The 27,771-nt window shown below is 38.4% G+C and overlaps 2 protein-coding genes and 1 long non-coding RNA gene across 5 annotated transcripts; 1 reads left to right on the forward strand and 2 right to left on the reverse strand.

Moving 5' to 3' along the window:
• The first annotated feature begins 1,522 nt into the window (after window positions 1-1,522).
• On the forward strand, window positions 1,523-6,552 carry LOC103410915 (boron transporter 4-like). 3 transcript variants are annotated; one of them, XM_008349576.4, is made up of 14 exons: window positions 1,523-1,776; window positions 2,423-2,528; window positions 2,649-2,731; window positions 2,889-3,081; window positions 3,179-3,317; window positions 3,398-3,563; window positions 4,019-4,185; window positions 4,360-4,533; window positions 4,623-4,718; window positions 4,801-4,917; window positions 5,116-5,438; window positions 5,671-5,950; window positions 6,032-6,178; window positions 6,257-6,552. In XM_008349576.4, the coding sequence occupies exons 2-14, from the start codon at window positions 2,425-2,427 to the stop codon at window positions 6,287-6,289; spliced, it is 2,022 nt and encodes a 673-aa protein (XP_008347798.1). In that variant the 5' UTR covers window positions 1,523-1,776; window positions 2,423-2,424; the 3' UTR covers window positions 6,290-6,552. The 3 variants fall into 3 exon arrangements, with proteins under 3 accessions (XP_008347798.1, XP_008347793.1, XP_008347804.1); XM_008349571.4 differs by having other exon boundaries at window positions 1,566-1,776; window positions 2,420-2,528; XM_008349582.4 differs by having other exon boundaries at window positions 1,652-1,776; window positions 2,398-2,528.
• Window positions 6,553-13,275: 6,723 nt separating this feature from the next.
• Window positions 13,276-14,151, reverse strand: LOC139187838 (uncharacterized). The gene is made up of 2 exons (XM_070804443.1): window positions 13,969-14,151; window positions 13,276-13,776 (listed from the first exon to the last, which is right to left on the reverse strand). The coding sequence occupies exons 1-2, from the start codon at window positions 14,149-14,151 to the stop codon at window positions 13,276-13,278; spliced, it is 684 nt and encodes a 227-aa protein (XP_070660544.1).
• A 3,508-nt stretch (window positions 14,152-17,659) lies between these two features.
• LOC139188280 (uncharacterized) lies at window positions 17,660-27,615 on the reverse strand. The gene is made up of 4 exons (XR_011571627.1): window positions 26,826-27,615; window positions 26,082-26,140; window positions 25,126-25,195; window positions 17,660-18,207 (listed from the first exon to the last, which is right to left on the reverse strand). It is a non-coding gene; the product is annotated as an uncharacterized lncRNA (long non-coding RNA).
• Between the last annotated feature and the right edge of the window lie 156 nt (window positions 27,616-27,771).

The raw sequence follows: 27,771 nt of genomic DNA on the forward strand, positions 1-27,771 counted from the left end.
TTGGTTAACAAGATAACAAGTGTTTGGGAAGAGTTTTAAATGACAGGTGTTTTAATCTTACTGGACCATGTCATTAGGTTAGTATTTTGGGTACTGAACAGTTTATACCTTAGTATTGTCCTTGTATTTGTGTGTTCCTTTGTTGTTTTTATTTTATTTTTTATTAAAATGATCAACTTGTGGCAAAGTTCACTCTTTTGGGAGCTTAGAAGACTTATATAGGCATTTCAACTTCCTTTGACCACCAAAGTGCGATTCACCAGCGCTATGAATCGAATTCAAGGCGTGCCCTACGAAATACGAACTTGAAATTCATTCCCAACTACTAAACCACTCTATGGTGGTTTAAATTCATTTGTCGTTCACTGCATTGTAATTTGCATATCTATATTATCTATTTTATATTATTAAGAGAACCCTCCTTGTCAACTTTTTTTCCCTTTTTTCCCTATTTTGCCTTCACTTTTGATACACACTATTGACAAAAAGGAGGGTAAAGTAGTAATTTTGTACCTTTTGACAAAATATTATTAAGAGAACCCTCCTTGTCAACTTTTCCCCCTGTTTTTCCTATTTTGCCCTTACTTTTGATACACACTATTGACAAAAAAGGAGGGCAACATAGTAATTTTGTACAATTTGACAAAATGACAATCATATCCCTATTTTTCCTATTTTACCCTTGTTTTTTTTTTTTTTGAGAAAATGACAATCATGTACTTATTTTTGTAATTTTACTCTCACTTTTGATACACAATATTTACATAAGGAGGAAAAAATAGGAAAAAAAGGGGAAAAAAGTTGATAATGAGGCTTCTCTTAATAACACTTTTGATACATAATATTTACATAAGGAGGACAAATAGGGAAAAAAAAAAGGAAAAAGTTGACAAGAAGACTTCTCTTAATAATAATATAGAAAAAAATATGGACTTATTAAGGGGGAAAAAAGTTGACGAGGATGCTTCTTTTAATGACACTTTTGATGCACAATATTTACATAAAGATGACAAAATAGGAAAAAAAAATAAAAAAAAGGGAAAAAAGTTGATAAGGAGGCTTCTCTTAATAATAGTATAGAAAAAAAATGCAATTATTAAGAAAAATTGTTCACACACACACAAAGTGTGTGCTCTCTGCTAGTAATAAATAATTACAGATGTAAAACCAATGGCTCAAATGAATTGGTGGATGCTCTTTTTCCAGCTATCAACTGTAAAAGCAATATTAATAAAAAGTATTTTTGGTGAGGAAAAACAACCAACGTTTTAACTTTGATATTTGTTTTTTATTGCAAAATGGGTAGAAAGTAGAAACAAAAGCAAGATCGTTGGGACAAATTACAAGATCATATTCCACAAGGCACATTCTGGATTCGGTTCTTTGTATTAGTGAATAGTACGATGGTGCCCAAAGAAAGCTAGAATGTATCTGTGAGTCTTTCCGGCAACTAAGAGAGTGGACTGACGTGGTGAAATCATATGTTGATCCCTTTTTAAAAAAAAGAAACAAAAGCAAGTCCAAATGGAAAAATGGAAAAATGTTGAATCCGCATGGTAATCTCTGGCGGGTCTTTTGAAGACTTGGGACTGCACTGCGTCCTCTCTCTCCCTCTCCCTCTCCCTCTCCCTCTCTCTCTCTCTCTCATATTACTATAAACTCACCAAGTGATGAAACAATAATAAGGCTAAAGCAACGCCTTCAAAATCCTTCTCAAATTTCTGATCAATTTATTCTCCACCCATCACTCAACACTCCCGCCGCTGAAGCTCTCCGGTAAATCTCTCTTTCGGCTTTTGGCGTTTGCCTTTCATTTTTTCCCACATTATTTTCTGTACAATTTGCAAAAACCATATAAATATGCAAATGTGTGGTGGCTTTTATTTTTTATTTTTTTATTTTTCTGGGTTCCTTTCGTTCCATTGCAATGATCTTGTTCGTAATATATGGTGCTTGTTTGCTTCTTCTGCTAGAGTTTTTGAGTATTCGAGGGTAATGAAATCGTGGGGTTTCGAGGATTCTTGGGTTGGATTCATGAATGTGACAATAAGGAAAGGATTGTCTCGTTCATGCTCTGTTTGGTTGCCAGGAAAATGCATGCAGGCGACGAGAAAAAAGCAGGAAATTTTTGGAACGTCAGTCAATGTCCAGAAAACTATCTTGTTCTAGCTGCAGGCCAAAGAAAAACTGTCATCAAATTTTTCTTTGGCCATCAGTTTTTCTTTGGCCATGAGAAATACCAGAACAATAGAAAAAATAGGCCTTTTCTGTCTCCATCTTTGCCAAATCCATTATTTTCTTGCTTACCAAACACAGATTCTGGCAGCTGAGTTTATGTTTTTCCCTTCAACCCAAGTAATGTTTCAACACAAAAGTCTCTTCAAACTTTGTTTTTAGAATAAAAATATTGGGATTTCAGCAGAAATGGAGAGCTTCAAGTCCCCATTCAGGGGTATTGCAAATGATGTCCGAGGAAGAGCAGCATGCTATAAACACGATTGGGTTGGAGGTTTTCAGGCAGGAATCGGGTAAGTAATTTCCCATTTCTTTTACTCGAAACAATTGGAATCAAATGTTTTGGATTTGTTTCACTCTCCCTTATCTTTGGTCCTTGAAATTTTAATTTGGTCTGCCTTTTGTTGTGCTAGGATTCTCGCCCCAACAACCTACATCTTCTTCGCTTCAGCTCTTCCTGTTATAGCATTTGGAGAGCAACTGAGCACAGATACAGGTTTGTTGATATTTTTCATCAATTATGGAGTATAATTCATTGGATGCTCCTATTCTTCATCAATTATTCGCGTGATGTGACGACAATGTCAACATAAATAATACAAACATATACACGTTTGTTGAGTTTGAACTCACTTGGATTTTTCGTTGTCTAGATGGAATTTTGAGCACGGTAGAAACCTTGGCCTCTACTGCTATTTGTGGTATAATACACTCGATTTTTGGTGGACAACCTCTCTTGATTTTAGGAGTCGCCGAACCCACTGTTATTATGTACAATTACATGTACGACTTTGCCAAAGGAAGGAAAGAATTGGGGCCGGAGCTGTTTTTGGCTTGGGTTGCATGGTAACGAGAATCAAACTTTTAGAGTTTCAAAACTTTATATCCTCGTTGACAATGCAAGGTAATATAAATTTTCACCTTATTCACTTGAATTTTACAGGGTTTGGGTCTGGACAGCTCTTTTCCTCATTCTTCTTGCACTATTCAATGCTTGTGATATCATCAACAGATTTACGAGGATTGCAGGCGAACTTTTTGGCATGTTGATTTCTGTTTTATTCATTCAAGAGGCTATCAAGGTAAGATTCATATAGAAAAGAAAGTTATGTTGGTAGATGATGGAAAGTAAAGTGACAAAAGGTTGGCATTTCAATGGAAGGGTATAGTGAGTGAATTCAAAATTCCCAAAGGCGAAGATCCAAAGTTGGAGACGTATCAATTTCAGTGGCTTTACACAAATGGACTGTTAGGGGTCATATTTACTTTTGGACTACTGTATACTGCTTTGAAGAGCAGAAAGGCAAGGTCCTGGTGGTATGCAACAGGTTTGTCAAGCACAATTGAGTCACTTGGTTGTCATTACTAGGATGTGTGCAACTTGAGGATATTTAGCCCCAGTTTGGGGTTGAGGTGATTTTAAAAAAAGCTCCTATGAAAAAAAGCTGGGAGTGTTTTTGGTGTTTGGTAAACTTAAAAAAAAAGGCTTATTTTGGAAGCTGCTGTGAGAATAAGCTGAAATCAAAGGAAAAAGCTGAAGCTGCAATTTGTAGCTTTGGAAAACTGGCTTTTTTTCAAAGCATACAGAACTACAGTGCTCCTTTAATGAAAAGATCCACTATCAGACTGCTTTTTTTTTCAAAAGCACTTTTACAAAAAAGTTTACCAAACACTCTGCTGATTTATTTCACAGCCGCTTATTCTCACGACACAGCCGCTTATTCTCATAGTAGTTTTTTTTCAAAGCACAGCAATACCAAACCAGCCCTTACTATGTTTGCAGGATGGTTCAGAAGTTTCATTGCAGATTATGGAGTTCCTTTAATGGTGTTGGTATGGACTGCATTATCATTTAGTGTCCCACACAATGTCCCTCCAAGAGTTCCCAGAAGGCTCTATATCCCTGTAGCTTGGGATTCTGCGTCTTTACACCATTGGACTGTCATCAAGGTAAACTAATGGTAAAGGAAATTTTGTTGTTTAAGCTCTTTGTTTAACTGAGATTCAACCTAAGATTTGATATCGTAAAATTAGATTAATGTCCTATGAAAGACGCTTATACCTTTGTGTTTTGAAAACGCTTGCAGTTTAAAAGTATTTTCTTTTTTCATTCGTTTTTTGTAGGATATGGGGAAGGTTTCTCCTGGATACGTCTTTGCTGCCATTATACCTGCTGTGATGGTGGCTGGACTTTATTTTTTTGACCATAGTGTCGCTTCACAGATGGCACAACAACATGAGTTCAATCTAAAGAAGCCGCCTGCGTATCATTATGATATCTTGTTGTTGGGATTCATGGTAATTGTAACACAGTAAGATGAAACTATTTCTGTTACACTGAAGCAATAACTAATACAGTTTTCTCTTTCACGAAAAATCGGTCTCAGACTCTGCTTTGCGGATTGCTTGGGCTTCCTCCTTCTAACGGGGTTCTGCCACAGTCACCGATGCACACTAAGAGCCTTGCTGTTCTTAAGAAGCAGGTTTGTATAGGGAATGTCTAGTCAACTATCTTGTTAGTCATTCAGCTAAATTAGATACTTAAATCATCTACTCCATATGCAGTCGATACGAAGGAAAATGGTGAAGAGTGCTAAGGAATCAATAAAACAGAAAGCTAACAACTCTGAAATCTATGGGAAAATGCAAGCTGTGTTCATAGAGATGGACAACTTGACTACAGTAAATTTCTCAATTTGAACATCTTTGCATTGAAATTCTTCAACAAGTTAGCATTTTGTTTGCAATTGATCTCCGTCTATATATGCATATATATGAATAAATATACTCTTCGTGTTTGCAGTATTTTTTATGAAAATAAAAGAGGAAAGACCTCGTGCAAGTAGTTCTTGAGTCCTAATTAAGTGTTTTCCATTGCAGCCTACTTCGGAAGTTAAAGAGCTAAATGATTTGAAGGAGGCAGTTATGAAGAGTGAAAATAAAGGGGAGGATACAACGGATGCATTTGATCCTGAGAAGCACATTGATGCATACTTGCCAGTCAGAGTTACTGAGCAAAGATTGAGCAATTTGTTGCAGTCGCTTCTTGTGGCAGCATCAGTTTTTGCCATGCCTGCCATCAAGAAGATACCGACATCAGTTTTGTGGGGATATTTTGCTTACATGGCCATTGACAGCCTTCCAGGAAACCAATTCTGGGAAAGGATGCTACTACTCTTCATCTCCCCTAGCCGACAGTACAAGTAAGTAACCTTCTTCTTAAGCAAGTAGCATGATGATCGATTAACGTTGTTTCTTAAAACTTGCGGAGTTTACATTGGAGTTGCCCACTACGCACCAGGTTGAACAAAATGAAGTGTTTTCAAATTTCCCAATCCCCTTTATAAAAGTTACTAATAGTTTGCTTGTGTCAAGGTATCGACGAGTGTTACTTTCCCAATCATAATACTAACTCGGTTGTGATCATGTTTGCAGGGTCTTGGAAGGGGGCCATGCTTCCTTTGTGGAGTCAGTGCCATTCAAATTCATAGCCATATTTACACTCTTCCAGATTGTTTACTTGCTGGTCTGTTTTGGTATTACATGGATCCCCATGGCTGGAATTTTGTTCCCCTTGCCTTTCTTCCTTCTCATATGGATAAGACAGCATCTCCTCCCCAAATTCTTCCAATCACATCACTTGCAAGAGCTGGACTCAGCTGAATGGGAGGAAGTTGTGGGCGCCCCAGTACGCTCTCTCAGCCTCAGTTCTGGGGTATGCAATATTCATTTATTCGAATTTTCACTTCCACTTGCTTTTACTACTGAATCTCAATAATGTGTTTCTCTTTATTAGAAATCGGAAACTTCCAACGAAGGTGGAGTGGAGATGTGTGATGCTGAGATATTAGACAAGCTAACAACCAGCAGAGGGGAGCTGAAGATCAGAGCGAGCTTCAGCGAAGACAAACGAACCAGCTTCAGTGAAGATAGACGCGGCCAGGTAGATTACCGATAACTATTCTCATCCTGCTTCCATTAGGTATGTATTAACATATGTGTTGCCTATTGTGTTTTGCAGGTTCACCCTCAGAATTTAGGCCAAACAGAGTGAAATATGAGGCAAAAAGGATGAGATATGAAGTTATCGTTGACATGAGATTTGATTTCAGTAGTAGTTACATGTAACAGAAGAAGGTTAGTGTAAAAGTGAATGTTATGAAGAAGAAATTCTGCATGTTAATTAGTGTTATGGTTGAGGTTTGAATTGGTAGTTATCATATTATATAAATATGAACCAGTTCCAGATGCATGATGCATTTTGATGAAAAACAGTTCAGATCAGGCACCTTAATAACACTTTTCACTATTTCTCAAGTTTAATTTTCAAAAACCATCATTCTTTTTTTTCTTTTCTTTTAACCAGTAGTTTAGAAATTTCCAGGGTTCATGTGGGTTCATTCGGGCTCGAGTTATAACTTGGTTCGAACTTACTCCAATTGGGTTCAGGTTTGCCCAACTTCATTGAGTTCAATCTCGTAATACCTTATTTCACAAGATTTTCAAATTTTGAAAATTGAACCAACAATGTCAATACTAGTTAAAATTCATTTTCACACATCACCAAACAAAAGTTAAAACAAATAATGTGGAGATCATTTTTACGTTTACAACCACGCAAAGTTAAAATTGAATTACAAGATAATATCAAAGCTTCAACCAAATGAAATGGAAAAGCAACACATTATTCATTATATATCCAAATGAAAACCTACAACAAACTTCAAGTGTGGTTATACCTAGCTTATATAATATGAAGTGGGATGGTCATATGTACGTGATTGAATTCAGGCTAGAAATCGGGTAGGATTTGGGTTGACATGGGCGGCAAGACCTTAACCCAACACAACCTAATAAATAATCTGGTTGAAATTGGGTTGGGTTTGGAAAATTTTGACTTCATTCTAATTGGCCGATCGGGTTTGAAACAAGGTTAGATATGGGTGGATTCGGGTTGACCCAACCCAAGTTGCACCCCTAGCACAAGTGACAAAAATGAACTAAAATTGGGGAATAAAACACATAAAATATTGGGGTATAAATATTTAGTGTGAAGAAGAGAGAGAATTGGCAAAGAGGAAAGTGAGAGAAAATAGACTTGAGGAATTCTGTGATCAATATTCCTATCTTGTGCCTTTATTTTTACTAGTAAGAGAGATAAATAGTTGCTCTCCAAGTAATACAAACACTAACAGGAAATATCTTTTAGATTTCATACGATTCCTACATACTTTATTTAGGATTTACACAATCACACATGTGTTATAATTCTAACTACTCTTGAGTGAGTAAATAGTCAAGTAGTCAGCGCATTAGAACTTTAGGCAAATGTAGAAGCAGTTAATGAAGTCATCTCGTCTAGTCGGCACAAGTAGCAAACGAGCACATATAGGGATTGCATGTAGGAGTAAGTCTCACCAAAACCTAGGTAGGGTAAAACCCAACGAGATAAAACTCATAGTCTAAGGAGAAAAATGTGAGTAAATGCAACAAGTCGATACTTAACATCTTTAGGATGTAAGTAGTAAGAAAACGAACACAAAGGTATGACCATCCCGATGGGGTGCCTCGTCAGGTTAGCAAAAACCTAGCAGGAAAAATGCTCATGATCTAAGGGAAAAATTGTACATTAAGGTTGAGTAAGTATACTTCAAGATACTCCTATTGAGCTCGACAAAACTCCCCTCAGAACTACAAGTGTTGCAGATAGTTACGCATACTAATTTCTTAAACAAGGTTCTAGAAGGTTGACTTCAGCAAAGACGTCGTGAAGAGGGCAGTAAGGTTGTCTTGGGATCAAATCTGTTTGAATTTGATGCTTTGCTAATGTGAGGTAGACACTAGGATAGGTTTGGTTCTATTTGGTCTGGTTCATTTTTTTTTTCAATTTTGTTCAGTTTGGGTTTATTTTGGTTTTCGATTTTTTCTGTTCGATTTCAGCTTGGTTCGATTTTTTACTAAAAATTGTTTTTGTATAAAAGCAGAGTATCCATATTCCATTTCTATACCAGAAATTTAAACAGAATAAAAATAAAAGTTAAATCCATCCATGGAAATATTCATAGAGCCAACTGCAGGAACTAAAATATATATACATACAACTAAAACCTGAAATGAAATTCAAGAATACAACTAAAACTTGTCACAACAACACTACATCAAGCTTCTGGTAATTTAAATAAAAATTGAATTTTTGAAATAAAATTAAAAAAATCTGATAGAAAAGAGAAATCGAAAGAAAAGGTTGTTTGGCCGTGTTTGGGACCAAGAGGCTCCCAGGCGGCCCACAAAAGGTGCAGAAGTAGGTTTAGATCGTGGATTTGAGCTCTCTGGTGGGTGCTAATACTGACGTGTACGCCGAATTGTAGTTCTCGGTGTTGTCGAAGTCGATCTCCCTCTTGTTTAGGAGGAAGCAGGTGCAGAAGGTAGAAGAAAAACAAAATAACATAAAACGAAGAGAGAAGGAAGAGGAAAGATAGAAAAGGAGAAAATGAAAACATAAAGAATAAGAAGGGAAGGAAGAAGAGAGAAAAGAAAATAGACAAAGAATTGGGGTTTAGTTTAGTTGTGATGGGCCATTGGGCCATTTTTCGGCTTGGATTGAGTTAACAATTGGGCTTAAAATAAATGAACATAATTGAATTTCATAACTAAATTTTTAACATAAATAAATATTTAATTCGGTTTGATCGGTTTGGTTTGGTTTTTTTTTTCTTCGATTTCAATTCGAATCTTTTTTTTCGGTTTTTGGTTTTTTGAACCCACCCCTAGTAGACACAATAAACTTGGTATTGACATTGTTAATATATTATGAAGTCTGGAACTTTGTGTTTGATGATTTATGTCTAAGACTAGGAATCACAAGATGTATAAGTTGTACAGATCCATCCACCATGAATCTAAGCAAGCTAGTGCGAGCTATAGGCATCTCGTGGGAAATTCGTCAAACAACTTGGTTTCTCATAAAGATGTAAATAAATCTTCTGTTACTAGGTTTACAAATGATTAGTAGGAGTTGATCATATTCCTAAATTTGCATGTATATATTAATTTTAGAAATGAACATGAATTCTTCTCGATAGAGTTATGACTTTATTCATTATGTAATGATAGGATGTATAATGTTCTATGTACTTGGGATAGAAATCTATAAATGATGGATTTCTAGATACAATTGGATTTCCTAATCCCTATTAATAGGCAACAGATGCTTGGAAGTTTCTCAAATGATAAACTTTAAAATAGAAGGACAATTCCAGTGAGACTAAGAAGTTGCTCTTCTTAAAGGGAATGTGTCCTTTGACTCCCAAAGAAACATGGTGTGTAAATAAAATATTTTAGGGTAAATTACACAAAACTACTTCAACTATAGATCGAACCACAATCTCATACCTCATGTTTTAAAAATTACACTATCATACCTCATCTTACAAATTTGTTGCAATGTCAGACTTCCGTCAGTTTTTCTATGAATTTCTCTATTAAATGCGGGGCCTACTTGACACACCCCGACCGAGATCAAGGCATGCTGGCCGTCACGTGAGAGTGACGTAGCCATGTGCACAGTGTGGAAGCAATAAAGATAAGAAATATACGAATAATTAAAAACCAAATTACTAGAGTGCACTACTAAACAGAAAGTGATATGAGTTAGTTACAACAGTGAACACTCCTAATCACAGCATAAAGTCTAGGTGCAATCTAGTAGGACAAGTACTAGTTATACAGTACCAGGAATGTCCTACTAATATTTAGATAAGTCAAAACTGCCGACGTCCTCAAGCCACCAACAGAAAGCTTACTTAAAACCTGGAGGGGCGCAAAACAGAAAACGTGAGTGGGCAAAAACAAATGTTTTACAAAACCATTTCATTTATCAACATACTAACCCCCTCGCTATAAAACATATAAAATTTTCCCATAATTAAGTTATACATATATATATATATATATATATTTGAAATCATAGCAATTCAATTCATGCTTCACATAATCATATTCATATGTATGTCATGCCAAAATATAACAAAGTAAACAATCCAGGTAAGAATGATTTCATAGAAATATGATATGTTAGCCGAAACCCTTGAGGTGGTCTGTACGGCTGAATTCATAGCTCAAAAGTCAATCTAGCCGGAGTCACTACAATGACCTATACGGCAATATACTGTACATAAGTCGGAACCATTAAAAAAGGTCTGTACGACAAGATTGGGTGAAATATAATTATGCTCAATTCTATTCTCTTATAATAGCCGGGCGATAAATTGCTAGTCACCTACGAGTCAGAACCATGAATAAGGTCTGTACGACAAGATTGTGCACATAAGTTGGATCCAATATAAGCATATAGTGCGGGAGGTGGCGTAAATAAACAGGCCTGTACTTTATATCTCTGGCTAAAACTCAATCACCCTAGGTGCAGTTTTATGAGCTAACATCATTTCACATATCACATCATCGATGAGTCACATAACCAAACATAATTTACCTAAACTTAGTTGTGCCTCCATAGCACCACATTTATATATATACAACCATGAAATGCATATTCAGAATATCAAAGCATTTGGCATATTATTTCAAAGCATACTTTCCTTAAAAAAATGCATTTCTAGGAAATATATCAAGTATATAAATATATACTGCAAACAAAAGCCCACTCACTGGTATGTCGAAAGGTCATAGCCTCCGAGTCGTGCGTGGATACGCTCGTCCTCGAGTCGCCCATGGATACGCTCATCCTCGGGATAAGTCTCACCTATATGCGGATTAACTATAAAAACTTTATTTTAAAGCACATAGGCAAAACTAGCTAATAACTTCTCGTACATTGCTCAAATTGGGTATATAAATATACCATAGTGATCTACACAACCTCAGGATCATCCCAAAATTTTTTTTTTGAGCTCCCACACACCGCCACGCACCGGCAAGGGCACGGCAAAACGCACCCCCACGCGCTGCCAAACCTGACGAATTCCTTAACCACCGTTAGGGAATATTCCGTTAAAATTGATTGACAGCGTCAGCACATTCCATCCAAACTCACGAAATGTGCCGTCATCTTCTCCGGCGAGTCACCGATCGCCTGAAAACTGGGTAAAACTTTAAACCCACTATTCTCACTCATTTGTCAACCATTTTTCATGAAATTGGTACCAAAATGAAGCTAATAACATGTAGAATCACGTTATACAAGTTTCAAGGTTTAAATTCTACTAGATTTTTCTTGAGAAAGGTCGATAGCTCGGCTTACCTAAAACCACGTTGATCTTAGTGCTCCGACGTCTAAATCTTTCCAACGAAGTACCCCTAGACTCATGAGGACCTCCTTAAGCTGCCTATGTCCTTAGAATTCCCTGAAACACAAGGTACATGTGCATGAACAATGCAAAAAATTGGAGTTACTATTTTCTCGGGTTTTCAAAGCATTCACGTCCAAACAAAAGTATCAATGTACTCAGGAGGTTACAATGAGCAAGAAACTTACCTTTAAAGCTTCGATCCGTGAAGTTTCAAGGGCTTTGGATGTTTGTCCATACGAGTTCGAAGGAGAAAGAGAGTGAGAGTTCGAAAGAGATGAGAGGGTACGGGAGAGAGAAGAGAGAGTGTGTGTGTGTGTGGCTTAGGATTGGTCAACCACAAAAAAAATACCATAACTTAATCCTAATTGGTTCCAAACAATTAGGATTTAAGAATATTAACCCAAAGCTACACTTAAACCACATTACACAACTAACGTCCAAGGGTATTTTCGTCAATTCACGCCGTCGATAAATATATATTTGGGACGGGCTGTGACAATCTCCCCACCTTATAAAATTTCGTCCTCGAAATTATACATAACAAATACATCCACTAATAATCATAAAACAATCGTGGATACATCTCTCTCATCCGATCCTCTGTCTCCCAAGTAGCTTATTCCACTGAATGATTTCTCCATAACACTTTTACCAAACGAACTGTCTTGTTCTTCAGTTCTTTTTCCTTCCAATCCAACAGAGTCGGTGGTTCCTCATCATAAGTCAAGTCCAAATTGATTTCCAAAGGCTGAAGAGGAATCACATGTGAAGGATCTGAAACATAATGCCAAAGCATGGAAACATGAAATACATCGTGCACCTTGGATAACTCTGGAGGCAACTCAAGTCTGTAAGCAACCTCACCGACTTGCTTGGTGATCATATATGGTCCAATGTACCTAGGACTCAACTTTCCTTTCTTTCCAAATCGTACAACACCTCTCCAAGTTAATAGCTTTAAGAATACCCAATCACCTACATCATACTTCCGATCAGTGGCATGTTTGTCTGCTAAGCTCTTTTGTCGATCTTGGGCTGCTTTCAGGTTAGACTTAATTACCTGAACATTTTGAGTAGTCACATCCACAATCTCAGGTCCCACTAAAACTCTTTCACCAACCTCTAACCAACATAGAGGCGTACGACAAGATTTCCCATAAAGTGCCTCAAATGGTGCCATACCAATGCTCGAATGATAACTGTTGTTGTAGGCGAACTCCATCAAATCTAAACAATCATGCCAACTATCTCCAAACTGCAGCACTGAAGATCTCAACATATCCTCTAATGTCTGATTGGTCCTCTCAGATTGTCCATCTGTCTGAGGATGATATGCCGTACTATAAAGTAATCTCGTACCAAGAGCTTCCTGGAATACTATCCAGAACTTGGAAGTAAATCTAGGATAATCCGAGATAATATTAACTGGCACACCATGATACTTCACAATCTGTGATATAAATAACTTAGCTAATCGGCTTAGCGAATACTTCTCCCTCACTGGAATAAAATGTGCTGACTTTATAAGCCGATCAACTACCACACAAATGCCGTCATATCCATTCTGTGTACGAGGAAGCTTGTACACAAAATCCATAGTAATATTTTCCCATTTCCACTATGGAACGGGAAGTGACTGCATCAACCCAAACGGCTTCTTTCTTTCAGTTTTAACCTGTTGGCAAATGGCACACCTACTCACATATTCGGCAATTTCTCTTTTCATACCCGGCTAATAATAAAATGGTCTAATGGTATGATACATCTTAGTGCCTCCTAGATGCTTCGCATATGTTGAAATATGTGCTTCATCCAAAATTTCTTTCTTTAACTCTGCATTATTCGACATATACATCCTGTTTTCCTGCATAAGCATGCCATCAATTTCTCGAATCTCGAAATCTTTCTTTTTGCCTTGGTTCCTTGCTTGAATTATTTCCTGGGTCTCCTCATCAATCATCTGAGCCTCAAGCACACGATCAATTAAAGCTGGCCTAACCTGAAAATTAGCAAGCAAGGCTTCTTCTCGATCTTCCATTCCTAGCTCCACTCCAATGGACCTCAAATCTGCTAGGAGAGGAACATGACAATCATAAATGGCATTAAGTCTGGCTAGAGTCTTTCTACTAAGTGCATCAGCCACTGCATTTGCACGACCAGGATGATACTCAATCGTGCAATCATAGTCACTAAGTAATTCTATCCACCTCCGTTGACAAAGATTAAGATCTCTCTGAGTAAACAGATACTGGAGACTCTTATGATCTATGAAGATCTTACATTTCTCACCATAAAGATAATGTCTCCAAATCTTCAAAGCAAAGATGATAGCTGCTATCTCCAAATCATGTGTAGGGTAATTCTTCTCATGAGGTTTCAACTATCTCGAAGCATAAGCAATTACTCTACCATGTTGCATCAATACGCAACCCAACCCATTCAAAGAAGCATCACTATAAACCTCATAATTACCGATATCATCAGGAAGTGCTAGAACAGGTGCATGAGTGAGGTAGTATTTCAGCTGTTGGAAACTTTCCCCACATTTATTATCCCACTCAAACTTAACATCCTTTCGAGTCAACCTCGTCAATGGCAGAGCAATCATTGAAAAATCCTTAACGAACGTCTATAGTAGCCTGCTAGGCCAAGAAAACTTCGTACCTCAGTGATGGTTCGAGGTTACTCTCAATTCTCCACAGCTGCCACTTTCTGAGAATCCACTTGAATGCCTTGAGCAGAAATGACATGTCCCAAAAATGCCACTTGATTCAACCAAAATTCACATTTGTTAAACTTAGCATATAGTTGGTGTTCCCTCAAATTGCTCAGCACCAACTTCAAATGTCTAGCATGCTCAGCCTTAGACTTAGAGTATACCAGAATATCGTCAATGAAGACAATAACAAACCTGTCCAAATATGGCTAGAATACTCGATTCATCAAGTCCATAAAAGTTGCTGGTGCATTAGTTAACCCAAATGGCATCACAAGAAACTCATAATGACCATATCGAGTCCTGGATGCTATTTTAGGGACATCTTCATTTTTAATCTTCAACTGATAGTATCCCGACCTCAAGTCAATCTTAGAAAATATGTAGGCACCTCTGAGTTGATCAAATAAATCATCTATACGAGGCAATGGATAACGGTTCTTAATGGTTACCCGATTCAATTGTCTGTAATCAATGCACAGCCTCAAAGTTCCATCTTTCTTTCTCACAAATAAAACTGGAGCTCCCCAAGGTGAAGTACTCGGTTGAATAAAACCTTTATCCACTAACTCTTGTAACTACACTTTCAATTCCCTTAATTCAGCAGGAGCCATTTTATAAGGAGTTAAGGATATGAGATTCGTACCTGGAAGCAGATCAATAACAAACTCCACCTCTCTATCTAGCGGCAATCCAGGCAAATCCTCAGGGAATACATCCGAAAAATATCTAACCGCACGAACATCCTCCACACTACTAGGAGCAACATCATTCAACACCACATGGGCCAAATATCCCTGACAACCTTTCGACAACAATCTATTTGCTTTCATGGCTGAAATAATACCTGCCTCACCCCACTAGGCTCTCCTACAAATGTAACTTCAGGTAATCCAGGACAATGAAATGTGACTGTCTTCCCATAACAATCTATCTTGGTACGATTATAGTGCAAACAATCAGTGCCCAAAATCACATCAAAATCCATAATATCCAACAACATACGATTAGCTGGCATAATAATATCCTCTACTATCACTGGACATCCTGGATATACCCCATCCACAAAACAATTATCCCTTCTAGGCATAGAAAATTCTAAATTATATCCTAGAAGTATAGGATAAGGTTGTCACTTGAGCAAATGTATGAGAAATAACAGAAGGTGTAGCACCATAATCAATCAACACTTTAGCAAAATGACCAAGAATATTTAACGTACCCATGATTAAATCTGGATTATTCTGGGCATCTTGCAGTGACATGTTGTGGATACGTCCCTGATTCTGTTGTCGTCCATCGCGACCTCTGTTGGCATGAATACCACGTCCCTGTCTTTGCTGACCCGACTTCCTTGAAGATCATGCACTACTAGCAGCAATCTCTCCCTGTTGGGGTTGTCCCCATTGGTACCACTGAGATCCACCGGCTGAATATGGCTGATAAGACATAGATTCTCCTTGATACTGAGGGTACCCACTCTGATACTGAGGATCCTGAGAATATTGTTGCTGTCCTGAGGTGTAGAGAGGGGCGTCGCCCTGATAGTGGTAGGCACCTCTTCGTCCAGTCTAAGTGTAACCACCAGATTTTGAAGCTTGCTGGGTCGGTGCAAGTGGTGGAAATGAAGGCTGCTGGGGTCTCTGCTGACTCTGAGGGCATTGAGCAGCCCTATGACCCATCTATCCACAAGAAAAACATCCATTGTTGCCTTTCCTACACTCCCCAAAATGCCGATTATTACACTTGCAGCATAAGGGAGCACCAGATCCACCTGGACCACCAAAATCTCTCTGTCTCTGGAACCTCGGACCTCCAGTGAATCTACCACCTCTCCTCTGCATATTAGTACTATATCCTTCGCTAGAAGAGCTGAAACTGCCACCACTCCTCTTAAAGTTCTGGGTCTTGCGGGTGAAATGTTTGCCCTTTTCCTTTGTCATCTCGTCTCTAGCCCCCATTCTTTCCTTCCTCATCTTCACTTTCACTAGGCATGTTATTTGAGGACTCAATCCTCAGTAGAATCTCATAGAACTCCTGGTAAGAGGCACAGTAAGTCGATGTCGCTATGGAACGCCATTTCTTCTTAGTACCCAAACTGAAATGGCGAAGCATCTCTACTAGATTAGCAGCAACCTCCGGATCATATCTCGACAGATCAGTAAACATCCTGTAATACTCATTAACAGACATCTTTCCTTACCTCAAATGAGTAAACTCTTGTTTCTTAAGATCGATATATGCAGGAGGAATGAACCTTTTCTAAAACCGTTCCTTAAACACTTCCCAGTCTACAATCTCTTCTAGGGTCATCTAGTAAGACTCCTGTCTCCACCAGGATGCAGGTTGTTCTCCCAAAAACTAGGTAGTCGTCTCGACCCACCTGCCAGAAGAAAGATTCCCCTGACTCTACATCACCTGAAAGGTCTTTTCCACATGATTCAGCCATTTTTCTACCCCTTCATGACCTTCATTACCCATGAAGTGAGTCAACTTCAAATTATGAATTGTCTCAAGAAGTGTCCTCTAGGGAGTACGGAATGCTATCTAAATGGCAGAAATTATAGCTTCCCCTAATTGAGCAATATCAAGTAAACTAGATTCAGCTAGTTGACGAGGCTCTTTACGAGGTGACATAGTTCTGACATAAGACATCATAAGGATTAGAACATTCAAGAATTATACAGAATTGCTAAACCTAGGCTCTGATACCAAACTAACACACCCCGACCGAGATCAAGGCATGCTAGCCGTCACGTGAGAGTGATGTAGCCATGTGCACAGTGCAGAAGCAATAAAGATAAGAAATATACGAATAATTAAAAACCAAATTACTAGAGTGCACTACTAAACAGAAAGTGATAGGAGTTAGTTACAACAGTGAACACTCCTAATCACAACATAAAGTCTAGGTGCAGTCCAGTAGGACAAGTACTAGTTATATGGTACCAGGAATGTCCTACTATTATTTAGATAAGTTAGAACTGCCGACGTCCTCAAGCCACCAACAACAAGCTTACTTAAAACCTGGAGGGGCGCAAAACAAAAAACGTAAGTGGGCAAAAACAAATGTTTTACAAAACCATTTCATTTATCAACATACTAACCCCTCGCTGTAAAACATATAAAATTTTCCCATAATTAAGATATAAGCATATACATACATATATATATATATATATATATATATCTGAAATCATAACAATTCAATTCATGCTTCACATAATCATATTCATATGTATGTCATGCCAAAATATAACAAAGTAAACAATCCAGGTAAGAATGATTTCATAGAAATACGATATGTTAGCCGGAACCCCTAAGGTGCCCTGTACGGCTGAATTCATAGCTCAAAAATCAATCTAGCTGGAGTCACTACAATGACCTATACGGCAATATATTGCATGGTCTGTACAACAAGATTGGGTGAAATATAATTATGCTCAATTCTATTCCCTCATAATAGCCGAGCGATAAATTGCTAGTCACCTATGAGTCGGAACCATGAATAAGGTCTGTACGACAAGATGGTGCACATAAGTTGGATCCAATATGAGCAAATAGTGCGGGAGGTGACGTAAATAAACAGGCTTGTACTTCATATCTCTGACTAAATCTCAATCACCCTAGGTGTAGTTTTATGAGCTAAACATCATTTCACATATCACATCATCGATGAGTCACATAACCAAACATAACTTACTTGAACTTACCTGTGCATCCACAACACCGCATTTATATATATACACAACCATGAAATGCATATTCAGAATATAAAAGCATTTGGCATATTATTTCAAAGCATAATTTCCTTAAAAAAATGCATTTATGGGAAATATATCAAGTATATAAACATATACTGAAAACAAAAGTCCACTCACTGGTATGTCGAAGGGTTGTAGCCCCCGAGTCGCCCATGGATACGCTCGTCCTCGGGATAAGTCTCACCTATATGCGAATTAACTATAAAAACGTTATTTTAAAGAACATAGGCAAAACTAGCTAATAACTTCTCATACATTTCTTAAATTGGGTATATGAATATACCACAGTGATCTACAGAACCTCAGGATCATCCCCAAATTTTTAGATAATTTTTTCGAGCTCCTATGCGCCACCACGTGCGGCCAAACCTGACAGATTCCCTAACCACCGTTAGGGAATATTCCGTTAAACCTAACAGATTCCGTTAAAATTGACTGACAGCGTCAGCATATTCCATCCAAACTCACGAAATGTGCCGTCATCTTCTCCGGCGAGTCGTCGGTCGCCGAAAAATCGGGTAAAACTTTAAAACCACTATTCTCACTCATTGTTTAACCATTTTTCATGAAATTGGTACCAAAATGAAGCTAATAACATGTAGAATCATGTTATACAAGTTTCAAGGCTTTAATTATAATAGATTTTTCTTGAGAAAGGTCGATAGCTCGGCTTACCTAAAAACACGTCGATCTCAGTCCTTTGACGTCCAAATCCTTCAAACGAAGTACCCCTAGACTCGTGAGGACCTCCTTAAGCTGCCTATGTCCTTAGAATTCCCTGAAACACAAGGTTTTACGTGTGCATGAACAATGCACAAAATTGGGGTTAGGGTTTTCTCGGGTTTTCGAAGCATTCACGTCCAAACAAGGGTATCAATGTACTCAGGAGGTTACAATGAGCAAGAACCTTACCTTTAAAGCTTCAATCCGTGAAGTTTCAAGGGCTTTGGATGTTTGTCCGTACGAGTTCGAAGGAGAGAGAGAGTGAGAGTCCGAGAGAGATAAGAATGTATGGGAGAGAGAAGAGAGAGAGTGCGTGTGTGTGTGGCCTAGGATTGGTCAACCACCAAAAAAATACCATAACTTAATCCTAATTGGTTCCAAACAATTAGGATTTAAGAATATTAACCCAAAGCTACACTTAAACCACATTACACAACTAACGTCCAAGGGTATTTTCGTCAATTCACACCGTCGATAAATATATTTGGGACGGGCTGTGACACTACTTTCTAGCCCAATTGGATTAAAAAATAATAAAATATTTTTTAATAATTAAATATTAAAAAATAAGTGTTTAAATATTTTTATATAAGATTATGGGATCCACCCTTATAAACCCTTCCCCACCGATCTCCCCAACCTTCTTCCACCACCCTTTCTTTCTCATCTCTCTCTGGGTAATGTAAAATGATAGAACAAGAAGCTAACCCATCTGGATATTTCTCCTTCTTACCACAATTTCTTCCCTCATTGGATATTTCTCCTCCTAACCACAATTTCTTCCCCCATCACCCTTTCTCTTTAAAATCCCTTCTGCCATGTCTTCCCAGAATCCTACTTTTCCATTGAGAATAACCAATACGATTACCTACCCGACTCCCTCATCCTCTTCATCTTCAACAAGATCAGCAACGTCAAGGCCCTTTCATCAATGACCCTGATTCCTTCGCCACCGACAGCAACAGCCTCGACCAATCTAAAGTCACCCACCCACCACTTGCCAGATCGAGCTTCCTAGCGGCGAACTTGGCATCGACGATGGAATTTTGCTCAGATGGAGGGTCGATTTTGGCTCCACCTTAGACAATTGTGTTATCCTCGGCGCCTCCCCGTCATTCACCAGGGACCTACCAAAGCATCACTCTTTCCAGAAACCAAGTCCGATGGGTTGTGCGCCACTAACAACGCCACCATTGTGGAGCCAAAAATAATCACAAGGCGACACGAGGATTTTTGGTAAAAGGACAAAGTTACCCCTGAGACACACCAGTTGTCCTACGCGCGAGCAGTGAACAATCATTCTTTAATCAAGCCAAGAGTGTCCAAAAAAGGTAACCAATTCCAAATTATCTCATCCATCCTCATCTTAGGCAATTACTTCATAACCTACAAATTATTCCATATAAATGGAGATTAATTGGCTAATTAATGGATTAATTCCTAATTAATCCATTAATCCATTAATCACCAATTAAGTCACCCATTTTCACACAAAAAACCTCTAAGGGCCAGTCACCTCCATTCCCTATATATATGACCCAATTTTTTCTAAAAAAGGGGTCCACACTCTTGCAAAACTCCCAAAAAACTCTTCAAATACTTTTCTCTCTAAATTCTAACTTTGGCATCGGAGGTTCTTCGGCCAAAGCCCCCTCATTCATTGTGGGCGCGTGAGGCTCTTGGCCTTGACCTAAGGTGTAAACTGTTTTGTGGGTGCAATTTTGTCTAAGAAGAAGAAGGCGGAAATTAGCATCCACAACCATGGCGGACGACGCTGCACATGAACATGGACTAGCTTGGTTCTGATAGATGCAGACGGGTAAGGTGTTGTACATGAACATGGACCAACTCGAGAAGCTGCAGGTGAAACCATTGTCGGCCTCCTTGGCATTGAAGAGGGTGATTGGCAGGTGAGGGCAGTGGAAGGGAAATGGGTTCTGGTTTTGGTGGTGAAAGAAGTTTGGGGAGACTGGTTTTGGTAGTGAAGGAAGGTTAGGGGAGATAGATTAGGGGATACAGGTGGGGAAGAAGGGTTAAATATTTTAATGATTTTATTTTTATTTTTTTGATATTTAATTATTTTTAATTCAGTTGGGGTAGGGAGTGGGCCTCACATCAAGCCACATCAGCATTTAATAGAGAAATTAATTGAAAAACTGACAGAGTTTTGACATTGTAACAAATTCGTAAGATGAGGTATGGATTGTGGTTTGAGCCATAGTTTAGGTAGTCTTGTGTAATTTGCATACGCAGTAAGGTGATTTGTGTACTTCATATTGTATGAAAACGTTAGGTTGGTACAAGACAAAATCAATGCAAGTCCAAGATCAGAACCATAGAAACTGTTAAACGAGTCCTTAAGTATTTAAGAAATGCTACACGATAGGTTCCTTAAGAATGAGGAAGATTAAGAGTAACAAATAGAAGCGTAAACGTATTAGATTATGAATCTCATTATAAATCTCATATCGTATACATCATTGGATATATCTTTATTATGACTAGAGATAATTGGATGTAAACACTAAAAGTAATGATTGTATTGTGTTCCATCATGAATGCAATATATAAAGCCATATAGAAGCTTACAACAAATTTGTTTGCATGGGAAAGTTCATTATCAACTTTCCATTTGATTCCAACCAAAAAGTGTCACTAGTGCACCCCGCTATGACACTAATGGGGCAATATCTCAAGCTAGGGAATCAAGGTCTTATCAAGATCCAAACACTATTGGGAGACCGAACCACATGATTGAGAATCATGTATAATGGTGACTTCATTAATCTTAACGTTGCTTCTATGGATAACATATGTGTGTGTGTGTATATATATATATTCGCGATCTAGGCCTATTACTCAACTATATTTGAAATGGCTTCGGAAGATGTATCATTAGTGAAACACACTGCTAGTAGGCTTTAGTGCAAGTAGGAGATTGTTGGGAATGTGCCATAAACAAGGTTCTAAAAGACACTAGGCGTTAGTTGGGAGGCGGGTTGGGGCCTAGTGCCTAAGCGGCTAGGCAGGGTCTAGGCTGGCACCTAGGCGGACTAGACGGATTTAAGTAAATCCATTATATTTCGGGAAAATAAGTGTATGTTTATACTTAATATATAAAATTTCATCATAAATTACAAAATAGAATGACATATGTATTATGAAATATTGGAACATAATGAAAACATAGGGAACAAGCATATAGTGTGTGCTCATTTAAGTATTCAACAAGTCTCTTACAATTTATTGAAAAAAATTATATGCAAATTGAAAGTTATTTATTTTGTCTAAGTGAGTTGCAACCTAGGCAGGTGCCTAGGCGGTCTAGGCGAGCGACTCAGTTGGTCTAGGTGCCCTTTCTTAATTTCAAACGCCTAGGCATCAATCGGGGATGTGGCCAACCGCCTAGCGCCTAGGCGGCGCCAGGTAGGGATTTTTAGAACAGTGGCCATAAATCCAATCATAAGATGATACTTTACGAACATTTTACATATTAAACTAATCTAGTTTAAGATAAGGGCAAAACTTATTATTTAAAGTCGTCTCGTTAAATGTTATACGCTTAAACGATAAGTCCAAAGTAATATTTAATTAGTAGAATGTGATCTAAAGAAGTTAGATTCATGATCTTTCTCTTTCAAACACATATCCTAAACATTCTTGATCATAGTGTTGCCAATTGGGTATTGACGATCCAGATAAATCAGTAAATACTATCTCTTCTCTCCAAGGAGAGTGACTGTTCTCGAGTCATTGGTGTGAATGGCACCAAGACAAGTATATGTAAGACCCCATACTTTTTATTTTTAATTTTTAATTTATTTGTAGATATTATTTTTAGGGTTAATCTCAGTTTACTACCATAAAATTTCGTGATTTTCAACATTTGGTACATGAAGTTTTTTTCATCCCAGAGTTATACCTCAAGTCTTAATTTTGGGACAGTTTCATACATCCGTTAAGTTGGTTGTTAAGTCAACCATTAAATAATTACATGGCACTCGCGTGGATAATGATTGGGTGCCATGTGTCAATATAAGCCCACGTGGATATTAAAAAAAATTAAAAACTTAAAAAAAAATTAAAATTTAAAATTAAAAAAAAACCTAAAAAAACTGAACCTAAATCTAAACCTTTCCCCATCGCCCAAACCCATTCTTCCTCCTTTGTGCTCGCCGACTCGGTCTCCCTCCTCCGTCCCTCTCCCCATTCGTACTCTTCATTCTCCCAACCCGACCCATCCCTCCCCTAGTCCCTCCATACCTAACCCGACACATCCTTCCCTTAATCCTTCCATACCCAACTTGACTCGGTCTCCTTATGTTTGAAATCGAGAAGGCCCTGACCTCGCTGAGGAAGATCACGCAGACCAGAGACAATGCCCGAGCCCGACTCTGCACCTTCCAGTGTGTGGTCCTTGGATTTGGTCTGCTATTCCAATGGCAGAGAGCTTCATTGGTGCGATGTGTTGTTGTGATGTGCTGGGCTAAAGGTGATGCTCAACAGAGAACATGAGGGAGGACTTTGAGATCCCTTTTTTATAGTTGCAGATCTCCTTTTTTTGTAGTTGCAAATCTCTAGAGGCCTACTCTAGTTTGGAATCTCTGCGATGAATGCCCCGTTGTTATTGTCGACGAAGAAGAAAGAGAGAGAACCCAGGGCGTGGTGGTGTTAATTTTTAGATCAGCTTTGGTGGCTATCGAAGAGAAGAAGAAAAAAGGTTGGTGTGGGTGGAGGAAAGGGAAGGTCTGCATCCCTAGGTCATTTTTCATTTGTTTAGTTTTATAATTTTGAATTTTTTAAAATTTAAAATTTTTTTTGAAATCTTTTGGTTTTTTTTCTTCTGAAATTTTGGTTTTTTTTTTTTTAATTTTTAATTTTCACGTGGACCCTGTAATGACACGTGGTGCCCAGCCGTTGTTCACATAAGTGCCACATCATCAGTTAACGGGAGACTTAACAGGTAGATTAATGGATGTATGAGACTATCCCAAAATTAACAATTTAAGTATGACTCTAGGACGAAAAAAACTTCATATATTAAATGTTAAAAACCACAAAACTTGAGGGTAGTAAATTGAGATTTACCCTTATTTTTAATTAGGGTGAACCTTAGATACTTACCTAGCTGGTACCGTGCCCTATATTACTATGCAGTTGACACCTCATTACAAAAAAGAAGAACCGGTCCTATTAAATTTTATCCATCTATATTATATTTAATGCATTTATGTAGTTACTAAGTCTTGGAACCGACTTATATTTGCAGCTCGTGTGTGTGTGTGTATATGTGTCTCTATATTTTGACATGATAAATATGTACGCATACCTGTATACGTACTTACATGTATCTATATATTTATATATGATATATATGTATGTGTGTGTGTGTGTAGTGAGATTAGAGAATAAAAGAGTGGAAGAAATACATGGTATTTGGAGTGGTCAAAAAGCTTCTTCAAGTATATGGAGCTTAGCTATTCCGGTAATGATGTGGATCTTCGTTTTAGTTTTGGAATCGAGGTAGGAGAAATAAGGCAGACCTTTACGGAAATTGATTTATTAAATTTTGTGAAGTGTTATAATATTCTTGATCTTTTTGGTTGATTAATGTGGTTTGATAATAATTGGTTAACTGTTTCAGTTAAGTGTTTACTTGTTATTGGTTATGGAATTATTGCTAGGATACTATTCGTTGAGAATATACTGTGATATATGTGAAAGAGGAAATGACATTATTTGTGCATCACTCATGTTGTGAGATGTGGTTGGAACTTCAGTGTTGAGATTGGAATTCGGGAAATGTGGGTAGTTGGAAAATGATCCTTTGTGCAGTTGAATCTATTTATTGTGAAACCAGTTCTAGGCGAGCCCGATATGCACATTAGAATAGGATATCAGTGGAATCAATTGTTGATGCGGGTGATTTGGGCTGAAGATCAATGAATTAGATAAGATGACTAGTAAAAAGGGGTTTATGAACTTGAGATATCGTATGGGGATTAATTTCTATAATAGAACATTCGAACCACCACTGCAATGGTAAAATGAATGGTATGGGACATGCAAGTTTGTGCGTTTTATTATATAAATTAACAAGGGTAGCCGAAGAGGTTACACTGCATTCCTGCATTGTTATCAATAATGATTTGATATTGTTGACACACCCCGATCCGGAATGTCCACTAGGACCCCGAATCGAGCTGTGCTGGCCGCCACCTGGAAGGTGATGAAGCCATAAAGTGGTGATAAGGAAAAATGCGAATAATTTTAAACCTAAAGGTGCCTAATAACAGAGTGCACTGTGCGTGGGTATGAACCCAAATCACACGTGATGTCAGAGCATAGTCAAGTACAGTAATATAGGTAGAAATCGTACCCACAAAAGTAGCCACTTTAACAGGGACATGCCACGAATCTTCGTCGATAAGGAACTTTGCTACTAGAACCTGGAGGGGCGCAAAACAGAAAACGTGAGTGGGCAAAAATAAAGCTTTTCAAAACATCTCATTTATTCAACATTTATAACCCCTCTCTGAAAAACTTGTATACTTTCCCAGAAAATAATATATAATCGTATATAAACATATATATATCATCAAAAGCTCAAATCACAATCCTTCAACGCTTTTCAGAAAGAATTTGCCATGCCATGCCATATGCCAAAATATAATATGAATGCATCAATATAAATCAAGTGAAATAATAAATCAACCGGAGACCCTGTAATGGTCCTGTACGGCTGATTCTATAGCTCAATATCCCATCCAGCTGGAGTCACCAACTGTGACTTGTACGGCCCTGCCGGAGTCACCAAATGTGACCTGTACGGCACTACACTGCACATAAGTCGAAACTACCTATAGTAGTCTGTACGACTAAGATGGTGAAATAATAAGCTCTAGTGCTTCTCTCATCAATCATCTGTGCACACAATCTAAAGTCACCTACCAGTCGGAACCCCTCTAATGGTCTGTACGATTGGCATGTCAGAACCACCTCTAGTGGTCTGTACGACTAGCATTTACTTGGATCCAAGGTGAGCGTGTGATGCAGGGTGAATAACATAAGCACTAACACCGAGGGTGCAGGTTATGAGCTCTCAACACAATTCACATCATCAATAAATCACTTGAACAACATAAACCTCACCTGAGACTCACCTGTGCGTCCACAACACCATTTCACATATATGCATCATATACCAAATCATATCATTCATATAATTTCTATGCATGGCATTTCAAAACTCATTTCATAACGCATTTCATTTAACTCGATTTCTGGGAAAATCAATAGTATATAGATATATATAGAAAACAAATGCCCACTCACCTGGGGTCCGCGCTACAACTCCCTAACATCAAAACCAAGGCATCCCGAACGCTCGGCTCCTAAAACAGTTATCAAACCACGTCTCAGAACTCTTATCCATAGAATATGAAATTCACATAACACATAGCCAAAAGGGCATTCAAGAATAATGCGAGACCCTTTGATCAAAGGTCAACCGTCGACTAAGTTCGACGGTAGGGTCATAACCCCACATAACTCAATCCGAAAGATCCACAACTCAGATTTCCAATCCGTCACTCCCCAACATACACATTAAGCCTCTAGAACAATATACTAAAATTTCGTTACAATCCGACGGTTAGATATCCGCCAATTTCCAAGACTAAGTGGCGGTTAACCTTTTATTTTATGAACTTACAAATCCAATTCGGGAAGATCCGTCCATCGAATTCCCGATCCGTAAGTTCCCACATTCTTCAAATATTATGTACTACTACATATCAAAGTTTGGTGAAGATCCGATGGTTGGATCTTCGATTCACCTTTTGGCCTAACCATGAATCGTATCGATTTTAAGTCCAAATGATCAACCAACGACAAACCACTATCAAAACTGAATTCAGGATATCAAACATAGCCTAAAAATAACATTAACGGTCCACTGGCCATGCGCCGCCGTGGGTGGCGGTCGGTCGCCCTGGCTCGCCGGAAAATTCAACTATTTTCAAAAATTACCAAAATTTATAGAAATGAAGATCTCAATGAGTAGAGCAACTTTCATACCTGTGGCCAAGGCCAATTCGGTCGGCAAGGCCTCCAATTTCAACAAAACCCGTCAGAAACCCTAGGTTTTTGGGTGTGCTCAATCCGTCCTCAAATCAACCCCGTCGTCCCAACCATTGCTTGGGCTTTGTTCTAGGCCTCAAGAGGATTCCATGGGTGGTGGCAATTGAAAGAAATCATTTCAAAATTGAGAGAATCGAAGGCTAGGGTTCATCGCACCCACCGGTGTGATTTTACTAATTTGGAGGCCAATTATCACCAAATTTGGGGTGGGAAGGATAGAGGATAGGTCCTAGAGTGTTTCCCGAGTGGTTAGGCGGTTCAATTCGACGGAAAAATAGGTGGAAACGCACCGGAAACAGCAAGAGATCCCGACTGGGTCGGGTTGCACACCCACGGGTCAGGGATCCCCCGCACCTCCTTTCCCTCATTTCTCTGAATTCTGATTGGTCCTTCCTTTCTCTCACTATTCCAATTGGTCCATCTCCTCCTTCCTTGGTTAGGCAGCCAATCCTCCTTCTTCTTTCTTTTGTTTCTGATTGGGCAGTCCATATTTCCCTTCTCTAACTGGGCAGCGCCCAAACCTTTAATTTCCCTCTCCAAAACTGAAATTCTACCACAATTAATAAAATTACCAAAATGTCCCAAACTTTAAACGTTAATATCCTCTTCGATATAACTCCAAATCACGAACCGCTTGCGCACACGCGTCCGTAGCGACGAGTACTACAAGAATATGCCAAGAAATCAAGTCTTACGTGTCATTACAAGCGATTAACACAAATCAAGACATATGTCTCAAAGGGCCTTTTCGAAATTCCACGTAATACAATTATAAAAATCATAATTTTTCGGGACGCGCTGTCACAATCTTCCCCCCTTAAAAAATTTCGTCCCCGAAATTTAAAATAATTTGCTAAAGGTAAAATGCTCGAAAGTAAGAAGA

The sequence above is a fragment of the Malus domestica genome, chromosome 09 (assembly GCF_042453785.1).
Source record: "Malus domestica chromosome 09, GDT2T_hap1".
Classification (NCBI taxonomy): domain Eukaryota; kingdom Viridiplantae; phylum Streptophyta; class Magnoliopsida; order Rosales; family Rosaceae; genus Malus; species Malus domestica.